General features: G+C 39.1%; 1 protein-coding gene and 2 pseudogenes across 1 annotated transcript in view; all 3 read right to left on the reverse strand.

Annotated features, from left to right (window-relative positions):
* Positions 1-198: 198 nt before the first annotated feature.
* LOC105724639 (bifunctional phosphoribosylaminoimidazole carboxylase/phosphoribosylaminoimidazole succinocarboxamide synthetase-like) lies at positions 199-3,341 on the reverse strand (annotated as a pseudogene).
* A 14,334-nt stretch (positions 3,342-17,675) lies between these two features.
* DCAF10 (DDB1 and CUL4 associated factor 10) overlaps positions 17,676-27,419 on the reverse strand; it is a 49,397-nt gene continuing 39,653 nt past the window's right edge. Inside the window, exons 4-7 of the mRNA XM_021671502.2 lie at positions 25,648-25,850; positions 22,667-22,777; positions 20,091-20,236; positions 17,676-19,162 (exon numbers count right to left, since the gene is read on the reverse strand). Coding sequence (XP_021527177.2) covers positions 18,794-19,162; positions 20,091-20,236; positions 22,667-22,777; positions 25,648-25,850 — 829 coding nt within the window. The 3' untranslated portion in view covers positions 17,676-18,793. The remainder of the gene's footprint in view (positions 19,163-20,090; positions 20,237-22,666; positions 22,778-25,647; positions 25,851-27,419) is intronic.
* LOC135277461 (5S ribosomal RNA) lies at positions 21,075-21,193 on the reverse strand (annotated as a pseudogene).

Raw genomic sequence — 27,419 nt, forward strand, 5'->3', positions numbered from 1 at the left:
CTCCTGTCCTTCAGATCTCAATTCAAATGTCACTTCCTTGGGGAAGCTGGCCTACACTCTCAGGACTTGCTTCGGTTCCCCCTGTCAGGCTCTTCTTATGTCACCATGTTTCTATTTTTCACAGCACTTACCTGTTTTAATTATGTTGTGAATTTTTTTTTTTTTTTTTATCTAGAGAAGCATGTATTCACTAATATATTTTATTTGTGTTCTGTAATTTTTTTCATCTTGCTTGATTTTTCTGCAGCTAAATTAGAAATGTGTACTTTTCCCCCTAAAAAAATGCAATGATGTTCTTTCTCTGATTTTCTTGTCACCTTTTTTCCAGGAAATCCATGTGTTCAAAGTGCTTGCTTGCAGTTTGCCCCATAATAAATGGTTGTTTAATCCAAATATATGAGCAGCAAACTGCTCATCCTTCTGTAGAAAGTATGATTGAACAGCTGAGACCACACATCCTGAACCCTCAGTCTGGTGTGAGGGGAAGACAGCAGATAACTGGATATGCAGTGTTCCCAAACATCACTTATCCCAAACCATTGCTTCTCCCTGCCACTGCCACAAATACAGTACGAATGCCCTCTCTGCATACTCAGCTTTAATCCTCAGAGTTTCATCTAGTCCTTGATGTGCAGATGTTACTCAAAGTCCACATGAAATGCCAAAATTTCCACAGGCCTTCTTGATTTTTTTCACAGTGACTTAAGATCAGAAATAGAACCCAACAGTACTGCAAGACTGCACTGACTCTGATTTCAAAAGCGAATCTACTCTCTACAACCCACACAAAGTTTGTCTTTACCATCTGCAAGCCTTCAGAAGTTACACTGAAGCCTTGGTAAGACTTTATCTTTTGGCCAGGAGTCGTGGCTCACGCCTGTAATCCCAGCACTTTCAGAGGCTAAAAACTTTCAGGAGGATTGCTTGAGCCCAGGAGTTTGAAACTAGCCTGGGCAACATGGCAAGACTCTGTCTCTATTTTTTTTAAATAACATTTTTAAAAGTATGATTAAAAGACTGTCTTTCAATTGGCTCTGATCTCCTGATGGTCAGTGTCTCTAGGAATCAGTATCAATAACATCAGTGGGAACAATTTATTTGCTGGTCACATCAACAACAAATTCAATCTTCATATCAACCAGTGTACAGTTCCGGGGGCAACCAAGATCTCTCCAGAATTTCAAAAACAGCCTATGTAGCATGACTCATGATATCCACTTCAGTTTTATACCAAGCACAACAAAGCCAAATTTTGCTGCAATTAGCTGTTCCCTAGACCACTGTGGGTCATTATTGGTATCATCCTTGAAAAACATGTCCTCTTTAGGTGGGTAAAACTCATATCTTTCCTTGACACCAGGATTTCTTTTGAATAAATAACCAGTTGCAAACCCATTCAACTGGAATTATTTCACACTGAGGCACAATGAAAGCTGTCTCATTTTCTGGTGAAAGCAGTTTTAATACCTGCTTCCTGTAATAGAAAAATGCAACTGGTAATTTTATTTGAAATTGCAGCTTTTCCTTCCAGGTGATTCTAACTGCATTTCCTGCTGTAGTCTGGTCCTTGGACTGCAGGAGGACTTTTCCTGGCCTATCTACCAAACAATTCATAGACCTCTTGTTTTACCGTCATACAGTTTTTTTTACCAATGTTCAGTACCTCAGCTGTCACCATTATCCTGAGTGGGATGAGAGTTGCACCCATGCTGAGAGGCAGAAATCTCTTGTGAATATTTGATACGTGTTGCTTATTTATTTATTGCACAGATTCTTACTGTCACCTAGGCTGAAGTGCATTGATGCAGTCTGGCTCACTGCAGCTTCGACCTCCCAGGCTCGAGCAGAACTCCCATCTCAGCCTTACTAGTAGCTGGGACCACAGGCGTGTGTCAACACACCCAGATAGTTTTTGTATTTTTTTGTAGAGATGGGGTTTCACCATGTTGCCCAGGCTGGTCTCAAACTTCTGAGCTCAAGTGATCCACCCGCCTTGGCCTCCCAAAGTGCTGGGATTACAAGGTGTGAGTCACTGTGCCTGGCCCTGATGCCTCTTTAAAAAGCCAGTCCTGATAGGACCAGTGGTTCACACCTGCAATCCCAACATTTTGGGTGGCCAAGGCAGGAGGATCTCTTGAGCCCAGGAGTTTGAGAGTTCAAGTCTAGCCTGGGCAATAAAGATTTTGTCTCTAAAAAAAAAAAAAAGAATCAAGAATGATGGGACACACAGGTACTCAGTATCACAGCATTCTGGAATATTCTATCTGACCTTCATTTTTTAATGGATCATAGAGATTGTTTAAGGAAAAGGTAATTTTTACATTGATCTCAAAGTACTGAACTGTTTTAGCTTAGGCTGCCATAACAAAGTACCATAGACTGGATGACTTAAACCAGGGTTCCCCAACCCCCAGGCCATAGACAGGTGCCTGTCCGTGGCCTGTTTGGAGCCAGGCTGCACAGCAGGAGGTGAACAGTGGGTGAGTGAGCATTACCGCCTGAGCTCAGCCTCCTGTCAGATCAGTGGCGGCACTAGATTCTCATTGGAACACAAACCCTATTGTGAACTGCAAACGCAAGGGATTTAGGTTGTACACTCCTTATGAAAATCTAATGCCTGATGATCTGAGGTGGAACAGTTTTATCCCAAAACCATTGCCTTGCTCCACCCATCTGTGGAAAAACTGTCTTCCATAAAACCAGTCCCTGGTGCCAAAAAGGTTGAGGACTACTGGCTTAAACATTTATTTCTCATGGTTCTGGAGGCTGGGAAGTCCAAGATCAAGGAGCTGGCAGATTTGGTTCCTGGTGAGGGCCCTCTCTGGTTTGCAGAGGGCTATCTTCTTGCTATATCCTCACATGGTGGAGAGAAAGTTCTAATCTCATCCCCTTTATAAGATTACTAATCCTATCATGGGCATCATGACCTCACCCGATTACCCCTCAAAGGCCTCACCTCCAAACACTATCACATTGGAAGTTAGGGCTTCAATAGATTGATTTTTGGGAGGACGCATTCAGTCCACAACATAAGCTGCATGATTGATGAGACTGTTCTTTATTCTCCTTTAACTTCCAAACACTGCCAGTGATCCTTTACTCTGAGAAATGTGTAGCCAATTTGAGATAAAACACTCATGCATGAGTCAGGATTCAGATGTATAGGCACTCCATTTTTCTTTTCATTTTTTTGAGATGGAGTCTCACTCTGTCACCCAGCCTGGAGCGCAGTGTCACGATCTCAGCTATCTGCAACCTCCACCTCCTGGGTTCAAGCAATTCTCCTGCCTCAGCCTCCTGAGTAGCTGAGATTACAGGTGCGTACCACCGTGCCCGGCTAATTTTTTTTTTTTTTTTTTTTGAGACAGAGTTTCGCTCTTGTTACCCAGGCTGGAGTGCAATGGCGCGATTTCGGCTCACTGCAACCTCCGCCTCCTGGGTTCAAGCAATTCTCCTGCCTCAGCCTCCTGAGTAGCTAGGACTACAGGCACGCGCCACCATGCCCAGCTAATTTTTTTTTTAAATATTTTTAGTAGAGACGGGGTTTCACCTTGTTGACCTGGATGGTCTCGATCTCTTGACCTCATGATCCACCCACCTCGGCCTCCCAAAGTGCTGGGATTATAGGCATGAGCCACCACACCTGGCTTTTTTGTAATTTTTAGTAGAGATCGAGGTTTCACCATCTTGGCCAAGCTAGTCTTGAACTCCTGACCTCTTGATCCACCTGCCTTGGACTCCCAAAGTGCTGGGATTACAGGTGTGAGCCACTGTGCCTGGTCCAGCACTCCATTTTTCTTACCTTTCCTTGCCTTGTTTCTGAATTGTGGAACTCAATTGAATGAAATTGACTAAGAAGAGCAAGAAGAAAGTATTCTTTAAAATAGTTTGTCATGGACCACTGCTTTGTTACTGTTAGAAGCACCATTAAGGCAGTGACTTGTTTACATTGTTTTAGGGCAGCTCACCTCTATAGCTGCTCTACCTTTCATCATCAACAGAAATAAAACTCAGCGTAGGTACTCTTTATTAAGCAATTACTTCTTTCTGATGTACACTAAAAAAATGCATTTAGTTACACTGAGATGTTCTTTCTTTGTTTCAGATAATATGAAGAAAAATAAACTATCTCTTTTTCAAGGATCATGATCTCTATAGTAGGTGTTTTATAGTAAGTAGCATTCTCATTTCCTTGGGCAAAAGAAGCTTCAGAATTTTTCTTAGCCCCCAGAATTTTTCTTCCCCAGAGTTTTCTGGGGAAAATGTGACTAAACAAATTTCCAAGTTTTCATAGGCTTCCCACTCCTCACTAAATAGCAGTGATAGAGCTTTGAGAAGGACCAAGAGTAGGAAAAAGTGGGTACAAATGGAAACTGAGGATCTTTCATTTGTGACCTGTGTGTAAAATATGTAAGTAAAGAGTAAAAAAATTAGGAGGCGAGGACCTCAGTTTGAAGATACAATTGATTTGGTTTTGGTTTTTGGTAGAGATGGTGCCTTGCTATGTTGCCAGATGGGTCTTAAACTCCTGGCCTCAAGTGATCCTCCCACCTCAGCTTCCCACAGTGCTGGGATTACAGGTGTGAGCCACCATGCCCAACCAGCAACAGGTTTTATATACCATGAGAAAGTTAAAGGGAAGTCTAAGAAGATTAAAGCTTTGCTGTTGCTATCTAGAGCGCTTGAAAGCTTCTGCCACTTGTGATCCAAGAACAGGAATGCATGTTGTTTGTGTTTGGGAGCAATACCAAATATATTTGAGTTTATTTCAACTCAAACTAGAGGAAAACAGAATCCCCATTAATTTCAATTTGTGCCTTTTACAGTTTTTTCCTCATTTATTTTATTTAGTGAATATTTATTACACCTACTCAGTATTGTAAAACTGCCATTTCAGGACAAATAGTTTTGAGTTAAAAGGTTCTAGACTTATGGAAAATACAGAGCATTGGCTGCCTGAGACAAGTTCCAAAGTAAAAATGTAAATGTCCCTTGACTCCTCCATTGCCTCCCAGGCTGGATTAGACCCCTTCTGTGGCAAGTGGTAACTGTTTCTTGCTTGTCTCTATCTGCATGTTTGCACTGTATCTGCCAGGACAATGGGATCTCCTTGAGGGCAGGGTCTGTCTTACAGATCTCTGTATGCACAAACTAGAGGGTCTCATATTAAATATGTTTAATGAAGTAATCAGTCTGATCTCTGATATTTTCATTATCAGTTATTCGCCCTGTTTCAGAAAGACTTTTAATTTCTTAAGAATTTCTTTTAGAAATCATCAGGAGGAATACATAATGTATAATCTCACTTATATGAAGTTCTAGAAGAGGAAAATCTATAGCAGAAAAAAAGAAAGAACAGTGGTTCTCTCTGGGAGGATGGGGCACAGGTTCACCGGGAAGGGGCAGAAGAGAACTTGCTGGGGTGATGGTCATGCTCTATATGTTGACAGGAGTTTGGGTTACACAGGTGTATATGTTTTTGCAAATTTAAGTAATGTACAGTTAATCCGTGTACTTCATTGTGTGTAAATTTTACAACAAAAAACTGTTAAACTCTAGTCAATGATATGCATGTGAAGAATTTTAGAAGAATGAATACAGATGTCAGCAATTTAAAATGTATCAAAAATTAAGATGGACGAGGCTGGTCGCAGTGGTTCACGCCTATAATCCCAGCACTTGGGGAGGCCAAGGCAGGTGGATCACCTGAGGAGTTTGAGACCAACCTGACAAACATGGTAAAGCCCCATCTCTACTAAAAATACAAAAATTAGCTGGGCGTGGTGGTGGGTGCCTATACTCCCAGCTACTTGGGAGGATGAAGCAGGAGAATTCGCTTCAATCTGGGAGATGCAGGTTGCAGTGAGCCGAGATGACGCCACTGCACTCCAGCCATTCCAGCCTGGGCAACAGAGCAAGACTCTGTCTCCAAAAATAAATAAATAAATAAAAATTTAAGATGGACTGATGGATAGAGTTAGTTAAGGGACAAAACAAGTAAAATATTAACGGTAAAACCTTGGTAAACAATGTTCACTGTAAAGTTCTTTTAACTTTGCTGTTTGGATATTTTCATAATAAAATGTTAGGAAAAAGCATTAGGGGATTTATCATTATTGCTGAAAACTTGAGAAACTCAGTTTAGTTCTTCTAGTATGCTATTCTTAGATTGCTATGAAGTTATATCACTGAAATACTTGCTAGAAGGGAACAAGTGGCCTAGAAATTTCTGTGGCCTAGAAATTTACTTGTCTTCCCCACTAATGATAATAATATGGCAGTTCCCTCCCACTCAGGACTACCCGCTACAGATTGTGTAGACAGACAGGGCTGGTGGCTAAAACAGAGACTAATCTTTCAAACATTCTTTCTTAAGACTGCCCAGACATAAGGGGTCTACCCACCTCCTGACTAGCAGGGACCAGGCTACCAGGAAAATTATGATTTTTCCTGCAATACACTGCAACTTTCAATAAATGCCAGGAAATCTCTTTTAATTACATACATTTATTAAATATGCAAGAAAAATACTATTTAGGTAATGACTGCTTAAGAATAAAGGCAATGTGTTCAGAACAAATCTGATGCTTTATATTTTAACTTTGAAAAGTAATCCTTTCACAATTAAATTTGGATCCTTCATTTTACCCCAACAAAAACTAACCTTTTATAGAGAAGGGCTTTAACAAGTAATGTCAACAAAGCATTCTAAAGTACTCATAATTTAAACAACTTTCAAGAAGACAACATTTTTTTTGGACAGGGTCTTGCTCTATTGCCCAGGCTGGAGTGCAATGGCACGATCTCAGCTCACTGCAACTGCTACCTCCCAGGTTCAAATGATTCTCCTGCCCCAGCCTCCTGAGTAGTTGGGACTACAAGCATGCACCACCACACCTGGCTAATTTTTTGTATTTTCAGTGGAGACAGCGTTTTGCCATGTTGGCTACGCTGATCTTGAAGTCCTGACCTTAGGTGATCTGCCTGCCTCAGCCTCCCAAAGTGCTGGGATTACAGCCGTGAGCCACTGCACCCAGCTCCCTGGAAACAACTATTTTAAAAAAAAAACAAAAAACTTTTTTTTTAAGGCTGAAAAGTATTTTCAGTTGTGTATGCCCTGGTTAGAGTTTCAGCTGTTTCTTTTCTGGCTTTATTGCTATTGTTAGCAACAGTTGCAGCTAGTTACAGCTCATAACAGGGAGTGTATATTTCTGTAGCTGCTCTCTCATTTTGAGTTAAAAGATAAGCTACACAGCACCAGGTCTGTTCCTGAGAAGGTAAGATCATCTTAGCTTACTTAACTGCCCAGTAGTGTAAATATCATTTTGTTTAGCTTTGTTTTGTTTTAAGATGGAGTTTCGCTCTTATTGCTCAGGCTGGAGTGCAATGGCGCGATCTCGGCTCGCTGAAACCTCCACCCCCTGGGTTCAAGCAGTTCTCCTGCCTCAGCCTCCTGAGTAGCTGGGATTACAGGCATCTGCTACCATGCCTGGCTAATTTTTGTATTTTTAGTAGAGACGGGGTTTCACCATGTTGGCCAGGCTGGTCTCAAATTCTTGACCTCACCTGATCCACCCACCTCAGCCTCCCAAAGTGTTAGGATTACAGGCGTGAGCCACCACTCCTGGCCAATATCATGTTTTAATCAGGGAACTCTTTAGCTTCAGTTCAAGAAGTGCAAACCTGATAATGTACTGAAAATGATGTAGCTGAAGGGACACATTGTTCTTCCATGTTAGCCTCAAAAAGGTAAGAGGTTCTCTAATTGGACTTCTGTTATCTACACAGAGATCCATGGCCTCTGTCAACCATGGAAGTTCTAAACCTTATCTGCATTTTCTATATCTGTGGTTCTCAAACTCTGGTCCCTAAGACCTACGGCATCAGTGGAGAACTGAATAGAAATGCAAAACTAGGGCTCCCACTCCAGACCTACAGAACCAGAAACTCTGGATGTGGACCCAGCAATCTGTATTTTAACATTTTCCAGGTGATTCTAATACACAGTAAAGTTTGAACACCACTTTTTTTGTCTTCTGCCAGAAGGGAGGAGCCTGGAGGAAAACTCAGTGGACAGGCCCAGTGGTTATATAAAAGCTGGACTTTCCCAAGAGGGGATAAAATGCTACAAAGGTAAGGGGTAGCATGAAGTCTCTCCAAAGAATGAGAATGACACTCCCTGACTAGGACAGAGTCAGAGGTAATTAATACGGTATTACAGCAGATGCTTCTAATACTTGGTGAGAGGACAGTGGTAAAGCTGGTTTTGGCCCAAGAGTACTTTCCCATTGTCTTGAGTACTTCTTTAGGGGTGGAGGAGGCATGGATAAGAACCTGACTCTAAGGCCTAAGATGGCAATCTATTTCTGCCCAGTATACTCACTGGGAAACACTGCCAAATAGAGATGATGCATAGTTTCCTTAATCTAGACACCAGATAACTGCTGGTGACTGATAACATCTCTGTTAATACATCCACCTTTACTGCATCGGGAACCAGCCAATCCTAAAACCATTATTGTGGAAAAAAATATATGTAGTTGAAGCCACACAGATCAAGAGAAAAACTTTAAGAATATGGCTCTGGAAGGAATAAACCTTAAAAAGTTTTAAGCTTGCTTATCTTTGCCCTTTAATAATATTGTGGATTTTTTTAGCCTGGTATGTAGTTTTTGAGGGGCAGCAACCAACTGTACATAATGTTCCATAAATGTACATGTGTCATGATTTAAATACCTGTTTCAAGTTGATATCCTAAATAGTTACTAGTTTTTATTTATTTATTTTTGAGACAGGGTCTGGAATGCAGTGGCATGATCAAAACTCACTGCTGTCTCAACCTCCTGGGCTCAGGTGATCGGCCCACCTCACTGTCTGCCCCCTGTCCCCCAACCTTCCCCATTAGCTGGGACTACAGGCTTGTGCCACCATGCCCAGCAAATTTTTTGTATTTTTTTGTAGAGATGGGGTTTAACTACGTTGCCCAGGCTGTTCTCCAATTCCTGGGGCCAAGCAATCTGCCTGCCTCGGCCTCATAAAGTGCTAGGCCAGCATTATTTGTTTTAAAAGCATATGACAGCTATAAGCCAAAACAGCTAAGCTAGTAGATAAAGATCTGGGGAATAAAAGCACTATGTGTTACAAGACAACTCTGAAAATATTACTGGCCTTATACACATAAGCAGAAGCTTTTCAACTTTTTCACAATGATATTAGAATAATTTTACCTAATTATGGAATAAAGCTGCAATGCATTTCTCTTACAGTATGATGCCTGTAGTCACAGTGTCTAGTTTGCAAGCAGTAAACATTTTCTCACTGAATTTTCAAAGCTGTATAGCAACTGAAGTTAGGCTATGAAGTCAGACAGAACCATGTAAGAGTCTAACTCTGAAGCTTACTAGGTATATGAATTTAGGTAAACTAAGCCATAGTTTCTTTCTCTGTAAAATGGGAATAACAGTACCCATTTCATAAGAATGCCTTAAGTTATAATTAAATAGTGCCTGTGAAGCACTAAGGCTAGTACCCAACACTAGGCCTGTATTCAGCCAGCACACAGTAAGTAAACAGAACAATAGCCCCCCAAGGATGTCCATATCCTTAATACCTAGAACTTGTATGTAATGTTAAAGGGCAAGGGCTAATTAAGGTTGTAAATGGAATTAAGTTTGCTAATCAACTGGCCTTAAAATGGAGAGATCCTGCATTGTGCAGTGGGCCCAATGTAACCACAGAGGTCAATGTAAGTGAAAGAGGGAGGCTAGAGAGTAAATGTCAGTGTCAGAGAAAGATGAGAATATGCTGTTTGGCCAGTCATGGTGGCTCATACCTGTAATCCCAGCACTTTGGGAGGCTGAGGCAGGAGGATCACTTGAGTCCAGGAGTTTGTGCCCAGCCTAGGCAACATAATGAGACCCTGTCTTTACAAAGATAAAAAAATTAAGTAAATTTTTTAAAAAAAGAATAGGCTTTTCTGCTGGCATTGAAGGAAGAACGAGCAATGAACTAAACAATCTAGGCAGCCTCTAAATGCTAGAAAAGGCAAGGAAATGAATTCGTCCCTTAAGCCCCCAGAGGAAATACAGCCCCACCAACACCTTGATTTTAGCCCAGTGAGACCCATTTCTGACCTCCAGAAGTGTAACAGAAATTTTTGTTGTTTTAAACAGCTGAGTTTATGGTAATTTGTTACAGCTGCAATAGAAAACAAGTAACATTGTTGATTCATTATTATGCATGCCAAATAATTATTTCCTTTTCAATTAAAAAATATATTTTTAAATAGCCCAAAATATGTCAGTCATAGAGTTAACTGAAATAGTGATAATTTATGCTATGGTTAGTTAAATCAGTTTATATGAATGATTAATTTCACAAAATAATTTGAGTTGAAAGGGATTCACTCTTTTTTTAATCGCCGATGGTTTACCAAAAGAGCGTGCCAAATATGATTATCATCATTCTGGTGAATGAAAATTATCTGGTAAAATGAACCATCAATCACACTGTTAAACAATACAACAAGAAAATGAAATTCTTGGGAACACTGTGAAAAATAGCATGTTCTAAGTTTATATAAGATCCAATCTCTGTAAACAGCTTGACAAAAGTAAAAATCCATCAATGATGCTTCCTATTGCTAAGAATACAATTTTCACTGAATAAAGAACTAATTTTTAAAACTCTACAACACATTCATACCAAATAAACTTGTAATGGCTAGAACATTAGTGAACATATGTGAAAGAATGCAATCTTAGTAAATGTGTTTTTAGTGTAAAATGCCAATTCTACATTTTAGATAGTGGTTTTCCCAAGATGAAATGTACATATACCAGCTGAGGTGCAGTTTATCCCTGGAGGTAGAGGAAGAAATTAGAACTTTAATTTTTAAAAATCTTATCCTTTTAAACTTTCAATTTTCCTCTGTGTATGTTTTATAATGTACTTAACAGATCAGTGCATAATAGTATACCCATCATTTACAGATAATCAAAATTTGGAGAATCTTAAATTTTTTCTGATAGAGAGTGCAAGACTGAAAAAGTCCAGAATATCACTAACAAGAATTACCAAGCCATTGCCTTTGTCATAGCCTTGTGCTTGATTTTGGTCTAAAAATGCATATATAGGTAGTTTAAACAAAAAATGTCCAACAATTACTAAATGCAAGTTTGCCATCAACCTTTTAAACAGGTTAACCACACACAAAAAGTGTGTCAGATGTTTCAAAGTAGCATTTATTTTTTTAAAAAGCATGTTATGAGGTAGACTTATATCACATATTCAGTGCATTTATAATATAAAGGTTTTTTTAATTAAAACCTTTTATTTTTATGTAGGTATGTATATAGATAAAATAAACTCATCTACAACTCTACATTCATCCATTTGAAAGACTCAAAACAATTCAATTAAAAAGGTAAAAAGCAAATTATAGTTTTATATAGCTTTTATAATTCTAAAATGAAGAACATTTGATCTGTCCAAAAATTTATGGGAGAGAGGTGGTTTTAATTTTAGAAGTTACATTTTATAGCTAGTTCTCAATGAATGTGAATGTCTTTATTAGAAGGTAAGTGAAAGATACTATAACTCTTATTATTTTGTTGCCATCATGTCAAAATGATTACATCTAAGTAGGACCAGCTACATAATTTGTGAGCCCAGTACAAAATAAAAATGCAGTCCCTTTGTTCAGAAAGTTAAGAATTTCAAGATGGTTATAGCAGAGAATTAAAGTAAGCATGGGGCCTTTCAACTTTTTTTTTTTTTATTATTAAGACAGTCTCTCTGTTGTCCAGGCTGGAGTGCAGCGGTGTGCTCTCGGCTCACTGCAGCCTCAACTTCCTGGGCTCAGGTGATCCTCCCACCTCACTTTCCCAAGTAGCTGGGACTTGGTGCATGCTACCATGCCTGGCCAATTGTGTTTTCATTTTTTTGTAGAAATGGGGTCTCACTATGTTGCCCAGGCTGGTCTCAAACTTCCAGGCTTAAGCGATTCTCCTGCCTCGGCTTCCCAAAGTGCTGGGATTACAGGTATGAGCTGCTGCCCCCAGCCTACATGGAACCTTTCTAAATATGGGGCATTATGTAACTGCACATGTGCAACACCTATAAAGCCAGCCCTGAATCGAAGTCTCTTTCAACTACAGCTATGGAATACCAAGACGATAGTTATCTTTGTTGCTTGAGTTCCCAGTACTATAAACTAGGCATATAATAGGGATTCATATGTTTGTTGAATGAAAAACTGAGTCTTAACTGGTAGTTTTCCAAGTCAATGAGAAATGCTTGGTTGCTTATGGTCAAAATGAATCTTACCCTGATTAATATAGTCTGTTAATTATAATAATAAATGGTGGATTCCTCTATTACTGAATAGTCTGCACACTGCATTCTGCTAGCTTCATGAGAGCTTGAGGCCACATATAGTGAAGGTTCATTTGATTCATTCAACAAATATTTATTGAATGACTACTCTGTGTCCAGTCCTGTACCAAGCACTGAGGATACAAGAATAAATAAAACAGTCTCTGCCCTCAAGGAGCTTACAGTCTAGCATAAGAACTTAAAACACCTCAGAATCTACTGAGAAAACTTTCTGGGTATCTAGTATATTATGTGGAATACTCCAAATTTCCTAAAAATATGAATCTAAAATTTATCAGAAAACACAATTGGGCAACTGAAGATGCAGTGAAATTTAAAAGAAAATTCAGATATTCACCCTTTAATGTAAAAACCATGAAATCTAAATGAGGGAGAAACTTCAGAAAGCTGAAAATTCTACCTATTTTAAAGACTTTGGACCAGATTAAACTTTAAAAATTATTTTATTATCTCTGGGTGACATTTTCATTTATAGTGGCATTTATATACACATACATATAGAAGGTGTATGTGAGATATATTCCTTGGGGCTTTTGATAAAACCCATATCTTTATCCCTAGTTCATTTACAACTAAAGAGAGCAGCATAATGGTAACTTTGAGACTTTCCTTTTGATAATAATTTCCATTATCATTTGAATGGGAGAATTTCTTAGGACATGATTTAGAATCATTTCTAGGATATAAATTTTGGTATAATCTTATTGTATAATGGGACAAAACTGTGTCTTTGTAACAATATGTGATAATTTTAAGCCTATGTTTTAATATTTATGGACAGAGTTTAACAGTATCCAAAATACTCTATGTCTGTCTGAATTTTTTTCCTGTACTCTTCTTTTTTCTTAAAAGCATGATAGACCCCTCTGCAAATACAGAGCCTTTGTTGTTGCTTTGCTGTACTTTGGTACATTGCTGTTTATTCCTTAATCTAGCAGCATCCTTAGTTTGTAGTATATCTTACTTAGTTGCAACTAAAAAAAATTGCTAGCCTAGGCCTTAACTGGGAGTTTCTATTCTCTAGAAGGTTACTGTGAACCTTTCAGAATGGTGGAAAACAACCAAAAGAGCTGTCTCAAAGACTGTGCCCTCAGAGTTTGTCCAGCTCTTACTGTAGACACTCTGGACAGGCATGGTTATCTCATGTCCAAGCTCGTAACAGATGAACACAGCACATTGGAAGAAACTGGGGAGCCTGTCAGAGGCAGGCATATCGATAGTGTGGGAGGAGACATAGCAAATTGCTTAGCAGATATTTAAAAATTTTTTAAATCCAACAGCAATCTGAGGCAAATGATTCTGTATACCTCAGGGCTGAGAGAATCACTTTATAACCTATTTGTTATAGCCCTTTACATTTTATGAAGTATTTTACATACATCAGAGCTGGATACTTATAATAATACATTATGAATATAACTTTAACTTTTCATCATGAAAAAGTGAATTATACTGAGCATGATGTTTAAGAAGAAGGCAGGAAGGTATATTAACATACCTGAAATACATCAAAAATAATTACAAGTTTTACATTTTGGCACTTAAGAGATATACATTAGTTATCCAAAAATTCATATGTATGGTTTCCTTCAAGACCAACATGGGGTATCACTGTGTGAATTTTGACAGCACTCAGTGACTGCTGGTCATTAAATGGGAATGATTGTCATCAGTGTAAGTATCACACTATTTCTCCTGCTAAGTGCAAGTTTAACCGACACTTATGGATGCCAATACCACATATTCTGACAGATAACAGAAACACTAGGCTTTTATAAGATTCTCAGAGTGTTTTCCCTATATTGCACTTTCTAGATAACACAATTTTAACAATGATATAATGTGATCTTGGTTCTAGACACAGAAGTGGGGAACACATGAATTTACCTTTTTCTTGTTTCTTTTCTTAAAATTTTTGGTATAGTCTCTTAGGAATATAGCAAGGAGAAATAACAAAATATACATGTGCTTTGGGCTTCTGAGGAAAAAAGACAGGTGTCTTCTGCCTTAGCCATTTCATTTTCACAACTGAAAATAAGGAACTACTGTATATTTGATGTCCTTAACTCATTAAAGAAATCATTGCCATAAATGCACTGTTCTGCAGAAAACTTTTTAAAACAGGCGAACAATTTGTACTACATTTACTAACAATTATACTACATTACCAATTATACATTTACCAATTGTGAATAAAAAGTACTGGATAAAATTCAGAGTAAAAACATCAGATTAGATTTTACACTCTAAGTGAATGGGACTTTGAAATGTTAAGATGTAATTTCCTCTAATACTATAGCATTCCTGATGCCCTTTAATTCCTTGGTTAATATTCCTTGATAACTTTTTGATCATTGCCATACCTCAAGGAGGAGAACAAAGGTTCTTTTGAGCTTGCTGGCTGTTAATTTTTAATTCTCACCTGTGTGGCTCTGTTTTATACAAGGCCATTTATCCTTCATTTTTCTTTTCTATTTTACAGCTGCTTATTCTGCTTGAAGTTTTTTAGTTAGGAATGGCCAGAATGTATGCCCTGAGTTCATGATATTCACATGGAAATTGTTAATCTTATAAATTTTTTACATGATACAAATGGTAAACTAGCTCTATAATAATAATAATTTAAAAACTTCCAGGGATACTAAACAAATAACAGGCCAGTTTACCATACTTTACAAACCAAAGAGCACAATAGTAAAGCAGTAAGCACAGGCTTTGGAGAAAAACAAACCAACCTGGGTTGGAATCCCAGTGCTGCCACTCACTGCCAACTCTATGACTTTTAATGCAAGTCATTTAATCTTTCTGACCCACTATTACCTCCAAAGTAAATTGGGGCTCATTCCACCTATCCTGCAAGTTTTTGTGAGGGTTAGTAGTGAAATCTGTACATTATTTGATACATGATAGGTACTCTACAGTAGTTAAATAATTATTGACTGAATTCTGAGTTGGGCAGTCTGCTGGTTCTGCATCTGACATGGAACTCTTTCCAGAGTTGATACAGTTTATGAAACTTCTTTTGAATATCAATATGATCAATGTACTTGGTAGGTTTTTTTTAAAAAATAATAATGTAGTTTGGGTGTCTTCACCTCCAAAACTAACTTTATTTTACTTCTATTTTTATATTGAGGTGGAGTCTTGCTGTTGACCAGGCTAAAGTGCAGTGGTGCGATCTAAGCTCACTGCAACCTCTACCTCCCAAGTTCACGTGAGTCTCCTGCCTCAGTCTTCTGAGTAGCTGGGATTACAGGCCTGCCACGATGCTTGGCTATGATTTTTGTATTTTTAGTAGAGACAGGGTTTCACCATCTTGTCCAGGCTGTTCTCAAACTCCTGACCTCAAGTTATCCACTGGCCTCAGCCTCCCAAAGTGCTGGGATTATAGGCATCAGCCACCATGCCTGGCCTATTTTTATTTTTTGAGACAGGATCTGGCTCTGTCACCCAGGCTGAAGTGCAATAGTGTGATGTCAGCTCACTGCAGTCCCTGTCTCCCAGGCTCCAACTATCCTCCCACCTTGGCCTCCTGAGTAGCTGGGACCACCATGGCGTGTACCCCCATGCCCATCTAATTTTTGTATTTTTGGTAAAGACGGGGTTTTGCCATGTTGCCCAGACTGGTCTGGAACTCCTGGGCTCAAGTGATCCTCCCACCTTGGCCTCCCAAAGTGCTGGGATTACAGACATGAGCCACTGTGCCCATCCCTATTTTCTTTTAAAAATATGTTTTTTACAAAATTTATAGCAAGTCTATGTATTTGCTGTGCTTTGTGGTCATTTTTTTCAATGACAAAAAATTTCCGATTTTGTTAAGTTCTATGGTAAAATGATCTAATTTCAAAAATTGGTTCTAGAGCTAAGATCCTTATAACCTCTATAAATGTGTGTGAATAATTAGTTGGCAGGTCCTACAAAGACATGTCATTTTTATTTATGTATTTGGGTTGTTTTAACTGTTCTGTAATATTTAAAATACTTTTCTTCTTATAGCCAGAATTCTCAGCATCTACTCCCATGCCTTCCTTTTTAAATCTATTGGCCAGTTTAAGGGTATTCACAATAATACAACTTAAAGACAAAGTGCCCATAAGTCATTGTTTCTAACAGACAGCATAACACCGTAGAAATTGCCCTGAGCAAGGAGTTAGAAGACTGGAATTCAAGTCCAAATTCTGCCACTAACTTTATAAGATGACCTTAGGCAAGTCACGTCACTTCTCTCATTTGTCAAATAATGTGGATGATTCTATTCTAAGTTATTTTCCACCTCCAAAATTGCTTTCATTTACTACTATTATTTTAACAATGATGAAAACACTTTCTGGGAATTGTCTTAAGCACCAGATGGGTAGAGAAGAATTTTTTTTTTTTTTTTTTTTTTTGAGACGGAGTTTCACTCTTGTTACCCAGGCTGGAGTGCAATGGCGCGATCTCGGCTTACCGCAACCTCCGCCTCCTGGGTTCAGGCAATTCTCCTGCCTCAGCCTCCTGAGTAGCTGGGATTACAGGCACGCGCCACCATGCCCAGCTAATTTTTTGTATTTTTAGTAGAGACAGGGTTTCACAAGAATTTTTTTTTTTTAAGACAGAGTCTCGCTCTGTCATCCAGGCTGGAGTGCAGTGGCGCCATCTCGGCTCAGTGCAACCTCCATCTCCCAGGTTCAAGTGATTCTTCTGCCTCAGCCCCCTGAGTAGCTGGAATTACAGGCGCACACCACCACTCCCAGCCAATTTTTGTATTTTTAGTAGAGACAGGGTTTCACCATGTTGGCCAGGCTGGTCTCAAACTCCTGACCTCATGATCTGCCTGCCTCAGCCTCCCAAAGTGCTGGGATTACAGGTGTGAGCCACCACACCAGGCCAGGTAGAGAATTTACTGCTGATTAAGGTTGTGTTTTTCAACCTGCAATCCAGAGACCCTCAAAATAAAAATTACTTGAGGGTCCTATGAAAAATACAGATTCCTGTCCTCTCTGTGGCTGAATCAGAATCTCATAAGGTGAGGCTCAGGTTTCTGCATTTTTCACAAGTCTGTAATGGTTACAATGCACCCTAATGTTTGAGAACCAGTGGCTTAAAGAGAATGCGACCTAAGAGGGCAAGGCTACTGCATAGCTTAAATTGCTCCAGCCTTTGGTAATCCCTTCTAACCACAGTGCCACCCATGTGGAGGAGCCTGGAAGAAAGCTGTTACTCAAAGCAGAACAGTCAGCCTTGTGCTTGGGTCCAGCTTCATGCTTGCCATGTTTCATAACAAAACACAAAGACAAGTCTTCATATCAGCACTTAGTCTTGATATCCAAGTCACTGACTACCATACTTAATGATAACAACTTGAAAAGGACTGCAACTCTCCCCTCACTAATGGTGACAGAGTTGGCTTATGACAGCTGGCTCAGGGAAGAAAAATGAGTAAACCTCTACCTCTTTACTGTTGATTCCTCCTCTACCCCAATACTGTTAACACATCATCCTGTGTGATTCAAATAATCTGGCAGATGAAATACAGAAAATCTAAGTCACATTGTTCTCATCACTCTATGGCCAGATATTGTACTAATCTAATTTAAAAAATCCTTTTCTGTACAATAGAAATAACCAAAGCCCATTCTGTCTCCTTCTTTCCTGTCTAATGCCTTGATAGGAACAAAATATCAAGTAAGGATACATGCTAGAGATGTTAAATCATACAAGTAAAGTAAATTACAAAGAGAGGTGATAATTTTTTTTCTAGAATTTCACAATCCTCTCATCATGACTTTGTATAATTTTAACAGGAAACTTAAAAGACATTTTGTTGCAAGACTGTCTTAATGATTATAAGAATAATGCCATTATCTATGCTTAATATAGATAAACATAACAGCAACTTTAAAAGGCCAAGTATACTCATAAGTGAAGATGACATTTCTTTTTCAACAACCAATATGCCAATATCCAACTTCCAGGTTTTATTCAACTCTAATGTCATGAGTTTCTCCTACCCCATTCAAAACTCCTGCCAAATGTCCACAAAATTGACACCAAAATCAAAAAAACAGAAAGAAAGAGAGGGGTAGGGAGAGGGAAAAGAGAGAAATAGAGAGTGAGGAAGGAAGAAACTTGACAAGAGCTACCATGCAAAACAACCAGAAGAACTGGAATTCAGTGGCACAGATCAGCAGGAGCAGAGGAATGCTGAAAAAGATGATGCTGCATAGAGTCTAATTTGGAGATGCCGGTATGATGCCAGATGACCAAGTACTCAGGTCACAAGTGTGTTCATGGACCCATAAGAACCAGGATCTTGACCCAAACTCATAAGATCTTCTAAAAAGAAAATACTTCACCTAAATTGAAGTAATTCCTAAGTCAAACACCAGAAGAGTTCCTTATTTGATATAAGTTGTGCCTAAAACTTTGGCTGATACAAAGAAACCCGTCCACTAAGGCACCCTGAGGCAATCTGACAATGTGTTGGAGAGAACTTTGTTGTCAGTACCACATCATTATGAGAGTACAGAGAACGGATCACCCGCAAGGGACTGGCTTCTTTGGGCAAGCAGTCGACAAGTTCACTGCACTGTTTGTCAAATCCCAACAAGCGAATCCCATAGCCATGTGGGGAAGAAATCATTCGCCCATCAGGGCTGAAGCAAAGTTCTTTGATGTAACCCCTGCCTACATTGGCTTCTTCAATGTAATGAGTCAGTCGTAGAGAACAGCGAGGTGAGACAGGTCGCACTGGAGCTCCTTCTTGGAATTCATAGACACAAGTACACTAGGGGGAGAGAAGGGAGACAAACCAAGGTTACAGAGCCCAAATAGTGCTACGGATATTCCTTATTTTTAAAATGCTCAACAGATTGCCAAAGCCACAGAATTGTTACGAGACATCACTCAGAATAATGCTATCCCCCTCCTAACTAACATACCCCATAAGAAGGCCCCATACCTTCTTATCTTCATAAGCTGAGGTTATTCTGTGCTATGACACTTTAAAGCCTTTTGTTCCCTGAGGCTGCCTGTGACTTCTGTAGAAGTACATTCTCTTTTCTAAGGGCAACAACAATGTTGATATTTTAAAAATTCCTGGAGTACGTCCTAGAGTATCTTACCTCTTCCCCTACACAATTCAAAAGCTCGTCTCTTCTCTCCTTTCAGCTGTGGCCTCTAGGGCCTCTTGGAAGACTCTTGTTTTACAAGGTGATGAGAATCAAAGTCATTTAACACCTCTCCCCCTAGTCATCAGTATAGCCCCTTCCTTTCCCAGAGTTTCCCCTGGTTTTTTTATTAAAAAAAAATTATGACCCTCAATTGGCTTAGTAAAATTTCACATTTAGCCAGCTGAGCTGAGACATTTCAGATCTATGTTTATTATACAAGGGTTTGTTGTTGTTGTTGTTTTTAAAGGTGAGATGAAGGAGGCAAAATTTAAGAAGCTGGGCTAAATCCGAGCTGATGCTAGCCTTTAAAGTACTTCCCAGCTTTCTAAACCCTGGCAGGAGAGGAGTAAGAAGAGTTGGTAAGGGATAATGATACCATATGAAGCAAGAGAGGACAGAAACAGGAGACTCAAGAAGCAGGATCTCTAGCAGTATGCCCTTGATGGCAGAGACTGCAGTCAGTGATCAGCCTAAGGTCTGCACACATGGCAATGGCAATTTGTCCAAAGAGCTCTGTTGAAGGTGGAGTGCTGCTGCCTGTACCTCCTCATCATCACTGTTGCTTGAGCACCGAAGAAGAGTGGCCCAGCCTTTTGGGTGCAGCTGTAAGGATGTGATGCAGTTTCCATGGTCACTCTCACCAAGAACTTCAGGGGTTACAACTTCAAGACTATTTCGTGGTGAAACTCCTGAGATAAAAAAAAATGAGGATGTGGGATTTGTATTATCAAAAAACTAAGTCAGTTCATCAGAGTTTTATTTCTGACAGCCACCTCCCATGCCTTCATTCCTTAGTCTGCCCCTTATGCTACCATATGTTAAAGAGCGTGGTACTCCCCAATGTATGGTGTGTGAGTTTTGGCGGCGGGGACGGGGGGTGAAGGTGTGGAGAAAGTATATAAATAGAATGAAAGAATCCAAGTTCCTGCAGCAGGTTTTGTCACTGACCTAAGGCTAAGGCATAGAAGCTGACTAGGGATTCTTTTATTTGGATCTTACATCTCAGAATGCTCTTTATTTAAGTAAGAACCAAAGTAATATTGACATGAAAGGACTCTAGAAAGGTAAAAGGTAACAATTCTCATCTCATTGTACCTGGTGCTTTCTGGTCCAGAGAAGGAAATACTTGGAAGCCATGAGGATTGCCTTTAAGCAAATAAAAAGATCAGGACTTATGCTGCCCCCACCCAACAACAGCACTATAAACAAAAAATAAAATTTTGGAGATGAGGAAGGACACCTCACATAAAGGCATGTCAAAACAAGGGATGAGAGACACTGCCAATCATACATCTTCCTGGTGACTCTACTATGCCCCATCATTTCCTTCTACCTAACTCCCAATGAAAATGACTGCTGGAGTAAGCCACTGTTACCAGTGCGAGTATATTATATCCTGTGCTCCTTGGAGGTTCCTCAGGAGCTGGTAAAAGTGGGAAACCATGTGTGAGCTGAGGTGGAGATGAGGAGGTCAAGAGCCTTCCTAAGTTTTATTTTATATATATATATATATATATATATTTAAAAAGCCTACAGCACCCAGTATTTCCAGGTGATCTCCCATCCAAGTACTAACCAGGCCCGACCCTGCTTAGCTTCCGAGATCAAACGACATCAGGCACATTCAGGGTAGTGTGGCCGTAGACTCTAATTTTTCTTGAACCAGAGCTACTTTAATTTTAACTGGGCTACATCTCTAAGAATCCACAGCAGATTTCATGTCAAAAATAGAGTTCTAATGCTGAAATGCATTTGAAAGCCTCTGTTCTACGCAGCTATTATATCTGCCAAAGGATACTGTTAACATACTCTGACATTTGAAAATCCAAAATTTCCAACATTTAGAGCAACTTCACCTATAAGCCCCACCTTCTCTCATGTTTTCCCTCTTTTCACCCTCTCATTTTTCTCTTCTTTCTTCCTAGCCTCCTCATATATCATCTCTTCCTCATTCTTAACTGTGTGTGGCATAGAACTGCTGTATATTTGTGTTTGTGTGTTTACCACTGGTCAATAACAAGCAAGCATGTTAACTATTCTTTTCTTCTTAAATTAAGTTTCTTTTTCTTGTGGATGGTGTAGTCAATCAATAAAGATTTTTCTCAGTGATTATTAGAAGCCTTGACTTGTTTCCCATAGCACAAGTAGAAGGAGAACAGGAAGAATCTGCAAAAGATGTTTGTGTTACAAATCAAAGGAAAAATGTTATATTTCTGGGCATAAATCTTTAGGAGAAGGAGTCTTTAATCCTAAAGTGAACTATAAGTGGACAAGCCATAGGTTAGGTTAGAAAGAGCTCTTAAACCATTCTACTGACATAAGTAGCCATGCAAGATAACCAGCATCTACCAGGCAAAGCCACCCAGTGAAAACACAAATTAGAACTCTAAGATTTAGTCTCTGCCTAAAATAAGCAAGGTAGAGATATGTCTATCTCCAAAAGTGACCCAAAATAAAAAAAAAAGGCCATATCTGGCTCTTAATACTCAGTTCACAAAGAGAAGAATAAACAATAAATGCTATAAGAGCTTAGATGCGGATTAGTATGAAGAGGAACAGTATGTGGAATTTGTATAGGTAGAAACCATTTCAATTGTGGGGTGGAAGGTATAGGGCCAGAATGGTAAGGAAAAAACTGGGAAATACAGAGTGGGGCCAGATTGTAGCTCACTTTATCCCACAAATCCTTTGAAGCTGTCAAGCACTGCACAGACAAGAAAATGGTAGAGCAAAACGCCTGAGGGGAACCAGGTGGCTTTCACAAGTACCTGAAAATTCATGCCTTATATTTATACAGAGCTTTCACATGCATAATATCATTTAATTTTCACAACAATCTTGATTGAAATAAACATTTCCAAACTACTTCCTCTCCAAACTAAGTCCAGCTAATAAAACCAAAGCTAAAATTCCATTAAAGATTTAACTCAAGATATTCAACCCCAGAGACTCTCGGTTAGCTTTCTGAAGATGATGACTGAGGGATAAATCACCTCATCTCCATTGCTTTTATTTTTATGGATTATAACCAATTTAAAATCATAAAATTGGTTTTAATCAATCAGTCAGATTGGCAGAATCTGTTGTTACAAGATTATAAAATCCAACTTTTAACCTACCTTCTCTTTGAGAGGCTCGTGACATGTGTTTCTCAGAAGAATTAGAATCACTATGATGACAAGGTGAGCCAGAAACTCTAGGACCAGATGAACTTGATGAAGTGGTCAAATCTTAAAAATATAAAAAATTCTGACAGTAAACCTAGCATAACTCTGGTAGTGGCTCTTAACTTTTTAATTTTTTAATTTTTTTTTTTTTTTTTTTTGAGACGGAGTTTCGCTCTTATTACCCAGGCTGGAGTGCAATGACACGATCTCAGCTCACCGCAACCTCCGCCTCCTGGGTTCAGGCAATTCTCCTGCCTCAGCCTCCTGAGTAGTTGGGATTACAGGCACGCGCCACCGTGCCCAGCTAATTTTTTGTATTTTAGTAGAGACGGGGTTTCACCATGTTGACCAGAATGGTCTTGATCTCTTGACCTCGTGATCCACCCGCCTCGGCCTCCCAAAGTGCTGGGATTACAGGCTTGAGCCACCGCGCCCAGCGAACCACAGTTTTAAAATTTAAAAAATAAATGCTTATATAAAACTGGCCTATAACTAAGACTAAGGAAGGCAAGACAGCTCTTTGAAGTGTTTTAAGATCTAGTCCCTTTCTGAGTATTTTATATCAAAGACTTGACTATATGAAATAAAAATGAAAAACCAAATAATCATAGGAGCATCTTTGGATCCTCATCATTTCTGTACTAAAATGGAACAAAAAAAATTCAATGAAAATGAACACTAAGCTCTTAAGCCTATAGTTTAATGTTAAAATAGGGTCCAAACAACAGGTCCGTTACCAGAAACATGAAGAGATTTTTCTTTAAGTATACCAGAAACTTCCATTATCATTCTTGAAATTATATGAATAGTCTTTTTTTTTTTTGACACAGGGATCTTGCTATGTTGCCCAGGCTGGACTCTTAATTCCTAGGTTCAAGTGATCCTTCTGCCTCAGCCTCAGCCTCCTGAGTGGCTGGGCCTACCGGCATGTACCACTATGCCAAGTTTATGTAAATACCCTGAGATGTGACACAAAGTTTACATTGAAAAAAATAAAATGAGTATCAGGTAGTGGAGTCTGATATATTACTCCAAATAGCAATCTCTATTTCATCATCACATTTTGCTAGTGGTCCCATGCCTATGTTAGGAATTCATACTAGTCTAATTTCCTGTAACATTATTTAGTATCAGAATTATCCTTAGAAGACTGAAAACCTGGCAGGGCGCAGTGGCTCACGCCTGTAATCCCAACACTTTGGGAGGCTGAGGCAGGCGGATCACGAGGTCAAGAGATGAGGACCATCCTGGCCAACATGGTGAAACCCCATATCTACTAAAAATACAAAAATTAGTCTTTTTTTTTTTTTAAGTGGCTATAGTCCCATCTACTCAGGAGTCTAGGCAGGAGAATCACTTGAACCTGGGAGGTGGAGATTGCAGTGAGCCGAGATCATGTCACTGCACTCCAACCTGGAGACAGAGCGAGACTCCGTCTCAAAAAAAAGTAAATAAAAATAAAAAACCTTGTGGGTTTTTGAGTTGAAACAGGCCAACTAGACATTCTAAATCACTATTTTGCACTAAGCTAGAGTTGCTTACCTTTTTTAACTTAAAAGGCAAATTTGAATCTAAAAGGATTATACTCGTATATTTATTAGATCCCTTGTTTGCAAGTAAGTTGGTAAAACTTAAATTTCTACTTTTACCAGTTACACCAGGCAACTGCAGTACAATGATGTCTGTACTTTCCCAAAGGAGTCTTCAGAAGTGGCTCTGTGTACATGGAGAAAGATTCCAACCTTTTTTTTTTTTTTAATTTCCTTTTTTTTTGTTTGTTTGTTGACACAGGGTCTCTCTCTGTTGCCAGGGCTGGAGTGCAGTGGGGCACAATCATGGCTGGCTGCTGCCTCAGCCTACCAAGCTCAGGTGTTCCCCCTGCCCCAGCTTCCTGAGTAGATGGGACTATAGAGGCATGCTACCATATATGGCTAATGTTTGTATTTTCTGTAGAGACAGGGTTTCACCATGTTGCCCAGACTGATCACAAATTCCTGGGCTCAAGCAATCCACCCACCTCAGTCTCCAAAGTGCTAGGATTACAAGCGTGAGCCACTGCACCTGGCTAAATTTTTAAGTTATTTGTAGAGATGAGGTCTCCCTATGTTGCCCAGGCTAGTCTTGAAATCCTGGGCTCAAGCGATCCTCCAACCTTGGCCTCCCAAAGTGTTGGGATTACAGGTGTGAGCCCCCGCACCTGGCCCCAGCCATATGAAGCTGCCTTTTAATAGCAATTTATTAGCATTCTGTTCCAAATGCTTACGTCTTTTTTCCCCTGGATTTTAAATGATGGGTATGTCCCCAGACCAGTCCCCTCTTTCCCAAAGGTAGATGAAATATAGTCTTTTAAAAAATTACATAATGTTGATAAAATACAAAACTTAAGTTTTTCTGAACCCTAAACTCACTTAAGTCTAACAAAATCAGCAATGGGAGAAGAGACAGAGCTTTAGCAAGAGTGTTTAGAGAGTAATGAGATAAGATGGGACCAGCTGCCTGTGTCTGGACATCTATAAGTCTAGGATACAGATAGACTTTAAACTAAAACTATATTGACCATGACTTAATAAAAGCTCTGCTTGATTCCAGAGGGCTTAAGACCTTGTGCCATTATGAGTTTTTGAGATAGTGATGATTCAAAATTACTGATGAAAAGATCCTGTGGCTAGCATAAAGCTAAAGAAAATATTTTTAGGGTCAGCAGTTATTCCTCCTAGTCCACTTGTGATTCAGAGGTACATATTAATGATATGTCAGAGATACATACAAATCATTATACTTGCTTGGATAAAAAGCCATCACTGAGCTTTCTGAAGAATGTTTTTTAATTGTCTTCCCCTTTTCCTGCTATCATTCTTGGATAAGAAACATATATCATCTCTATTTTTGAGATTCTTGAGAAAAATCTTTTTGGCCAACAAAGAAAAGCTTACCTGAACTTGAAGTAGTTCTTCTTGCTCTTAAAATGGGATAGCTGCCTACTTCTAAAGACTTGGTTAAGTCAAGGTCATGCAAAATTAAGAGATATCCAGAGGATGTTGAAATCAGCATTTTGGAACAATCTGGTGTTAACCTCATTCGCATGAGAAAACGTGTGTGAAAGAATTTCTTATGTGGACACCCATCTTCTGTATACCTACAGGAGAAACCAAGCCAACAAAATCTAGAGTTATCATAAATGTAATGGTTCAGTAATAATCATATTTTTTTGCCTTTCAAAATAGAATTTAGGGAGGATGAGGAGAGCTTGTCAGTGGGTTCAAAGTTACAATTAGGAAGAATAAGTTCTAGGGTAATATATTGGACAGTAGGGTGATGATGGTTAATAGTAAGATACAGTATATTATAAAATAGCTAGAAGAATGACTGTTACATTTCCTCACCACAAAGGAATGATAAGTGCATGCTAAATACTGTTTTGCTCATTATACAACATACATGTATCAAAACATCAAGTTGTACCCTATAAATATGTACAGTTACAATGTATCAATTAAAAAATATTTGAGGTTAGGCATGGTGCCTATAACCCCAACACTTTGGGAGGCCAAGGCAGGAAGACTGCTTGAGTCTAGGAGTTCAAGACCATCCTAGGCAAGATGGTGAGACCCCATCTCTACAAAAATTTTAAAAATTAAAATAAATTAGCTGAATGTGGTGGTTTGTATCTGTAGTTCCAACTACTCAGGAGGCTGAGGTGGGAGGATCACTTGAACCTAGGAGTTTGAGGCTGCAGTGAGCTATGATCATACCACTGCACTCCAGCCTAGGTGACAGACAGATAGACCCTGTCTCTATTAAAAACAAAAATCGAAACTTCAAAAACGAGATGTCTTTCCAATAAATTTTACTTTTTATGTTAATAATTATTAATATTTAAAATAATACTGTTGTTTTAATCAATTGTGAACTAATAATATTGTTATCATTAAATCCAGAAGAAATGTAACACTAATAGCCCTGTGGTCACAGAAAACAAATTTTAAAATTAATGTCAGTTTACATGCATATTTTTGATGCAGATAAGAATGATCAATAGGCTGGGTGTGGTGACTCACACCTACAATCCCAACGCTTTAAAGGCTGAGGTGGGAGGATCGATGGAGTCCAGGAGTTCAATACCAACCTGAGTAACATAGCAAGACTCTGTCTCTACAAAAAATAAAAACTTAGCTGGAGACTGAGGTAGGAGGATGGCTTGAGCCTGGGAAGTGGAGGATTCAGTGAGCTATGATTGCGCCACTGCACACCAGCCTGAGCATATAGCAGGATATAATTCTATGAGAAGAATATAATGAAAATATGAGTACCAGAAAAAAAAGTTGTGTAACTTTTAGCTGTTAAAAAAATAGAATTTAAAGTCAATGCATATGTAGATTTACATACATGCTTAACAATCCTTTTGCTCATCATTCCTTCATTCATCTCCAACATTTCTTTTTTGATCCTTTCTTTCTGAAGTGTATCTCTCAGATTTTTGTTTTGTTTTGTTTTGTTTTTTTTTGAGACAGAGTTTCGCTCTTATCACCCAGGCTAGAGTGCAATGGTACAATCTCGGCTCACTGCAACCTCTGCCTCCAGGGTTCAAGTAATTCTCCTTAGCCTCCTGAGTAGCTGGGACTACAGAAATGCGCCACCATTCCCTTGGTAATTTTTGTATTTTTAGTAGATATGGGGCCAGGCTGGTCTCAAACTCCTGACTTCA

The sequence above is a fragment of the Aotus nancymaae genome, unplaced genomic scaffold, assembly GCF_030222135.1.
Source record: "Aotus nancymaae isolate 86718 unplaced genomic scaffold, 86718_ANA_hifiasm-v0.15.2.pri h1tg000003l, whole genome shotgun sequence".
NCBI lineage: Eukaryota > Metazoa > Chordata > Mammalia > Primates > Aotidae > Aotus > Aotus nancymaae.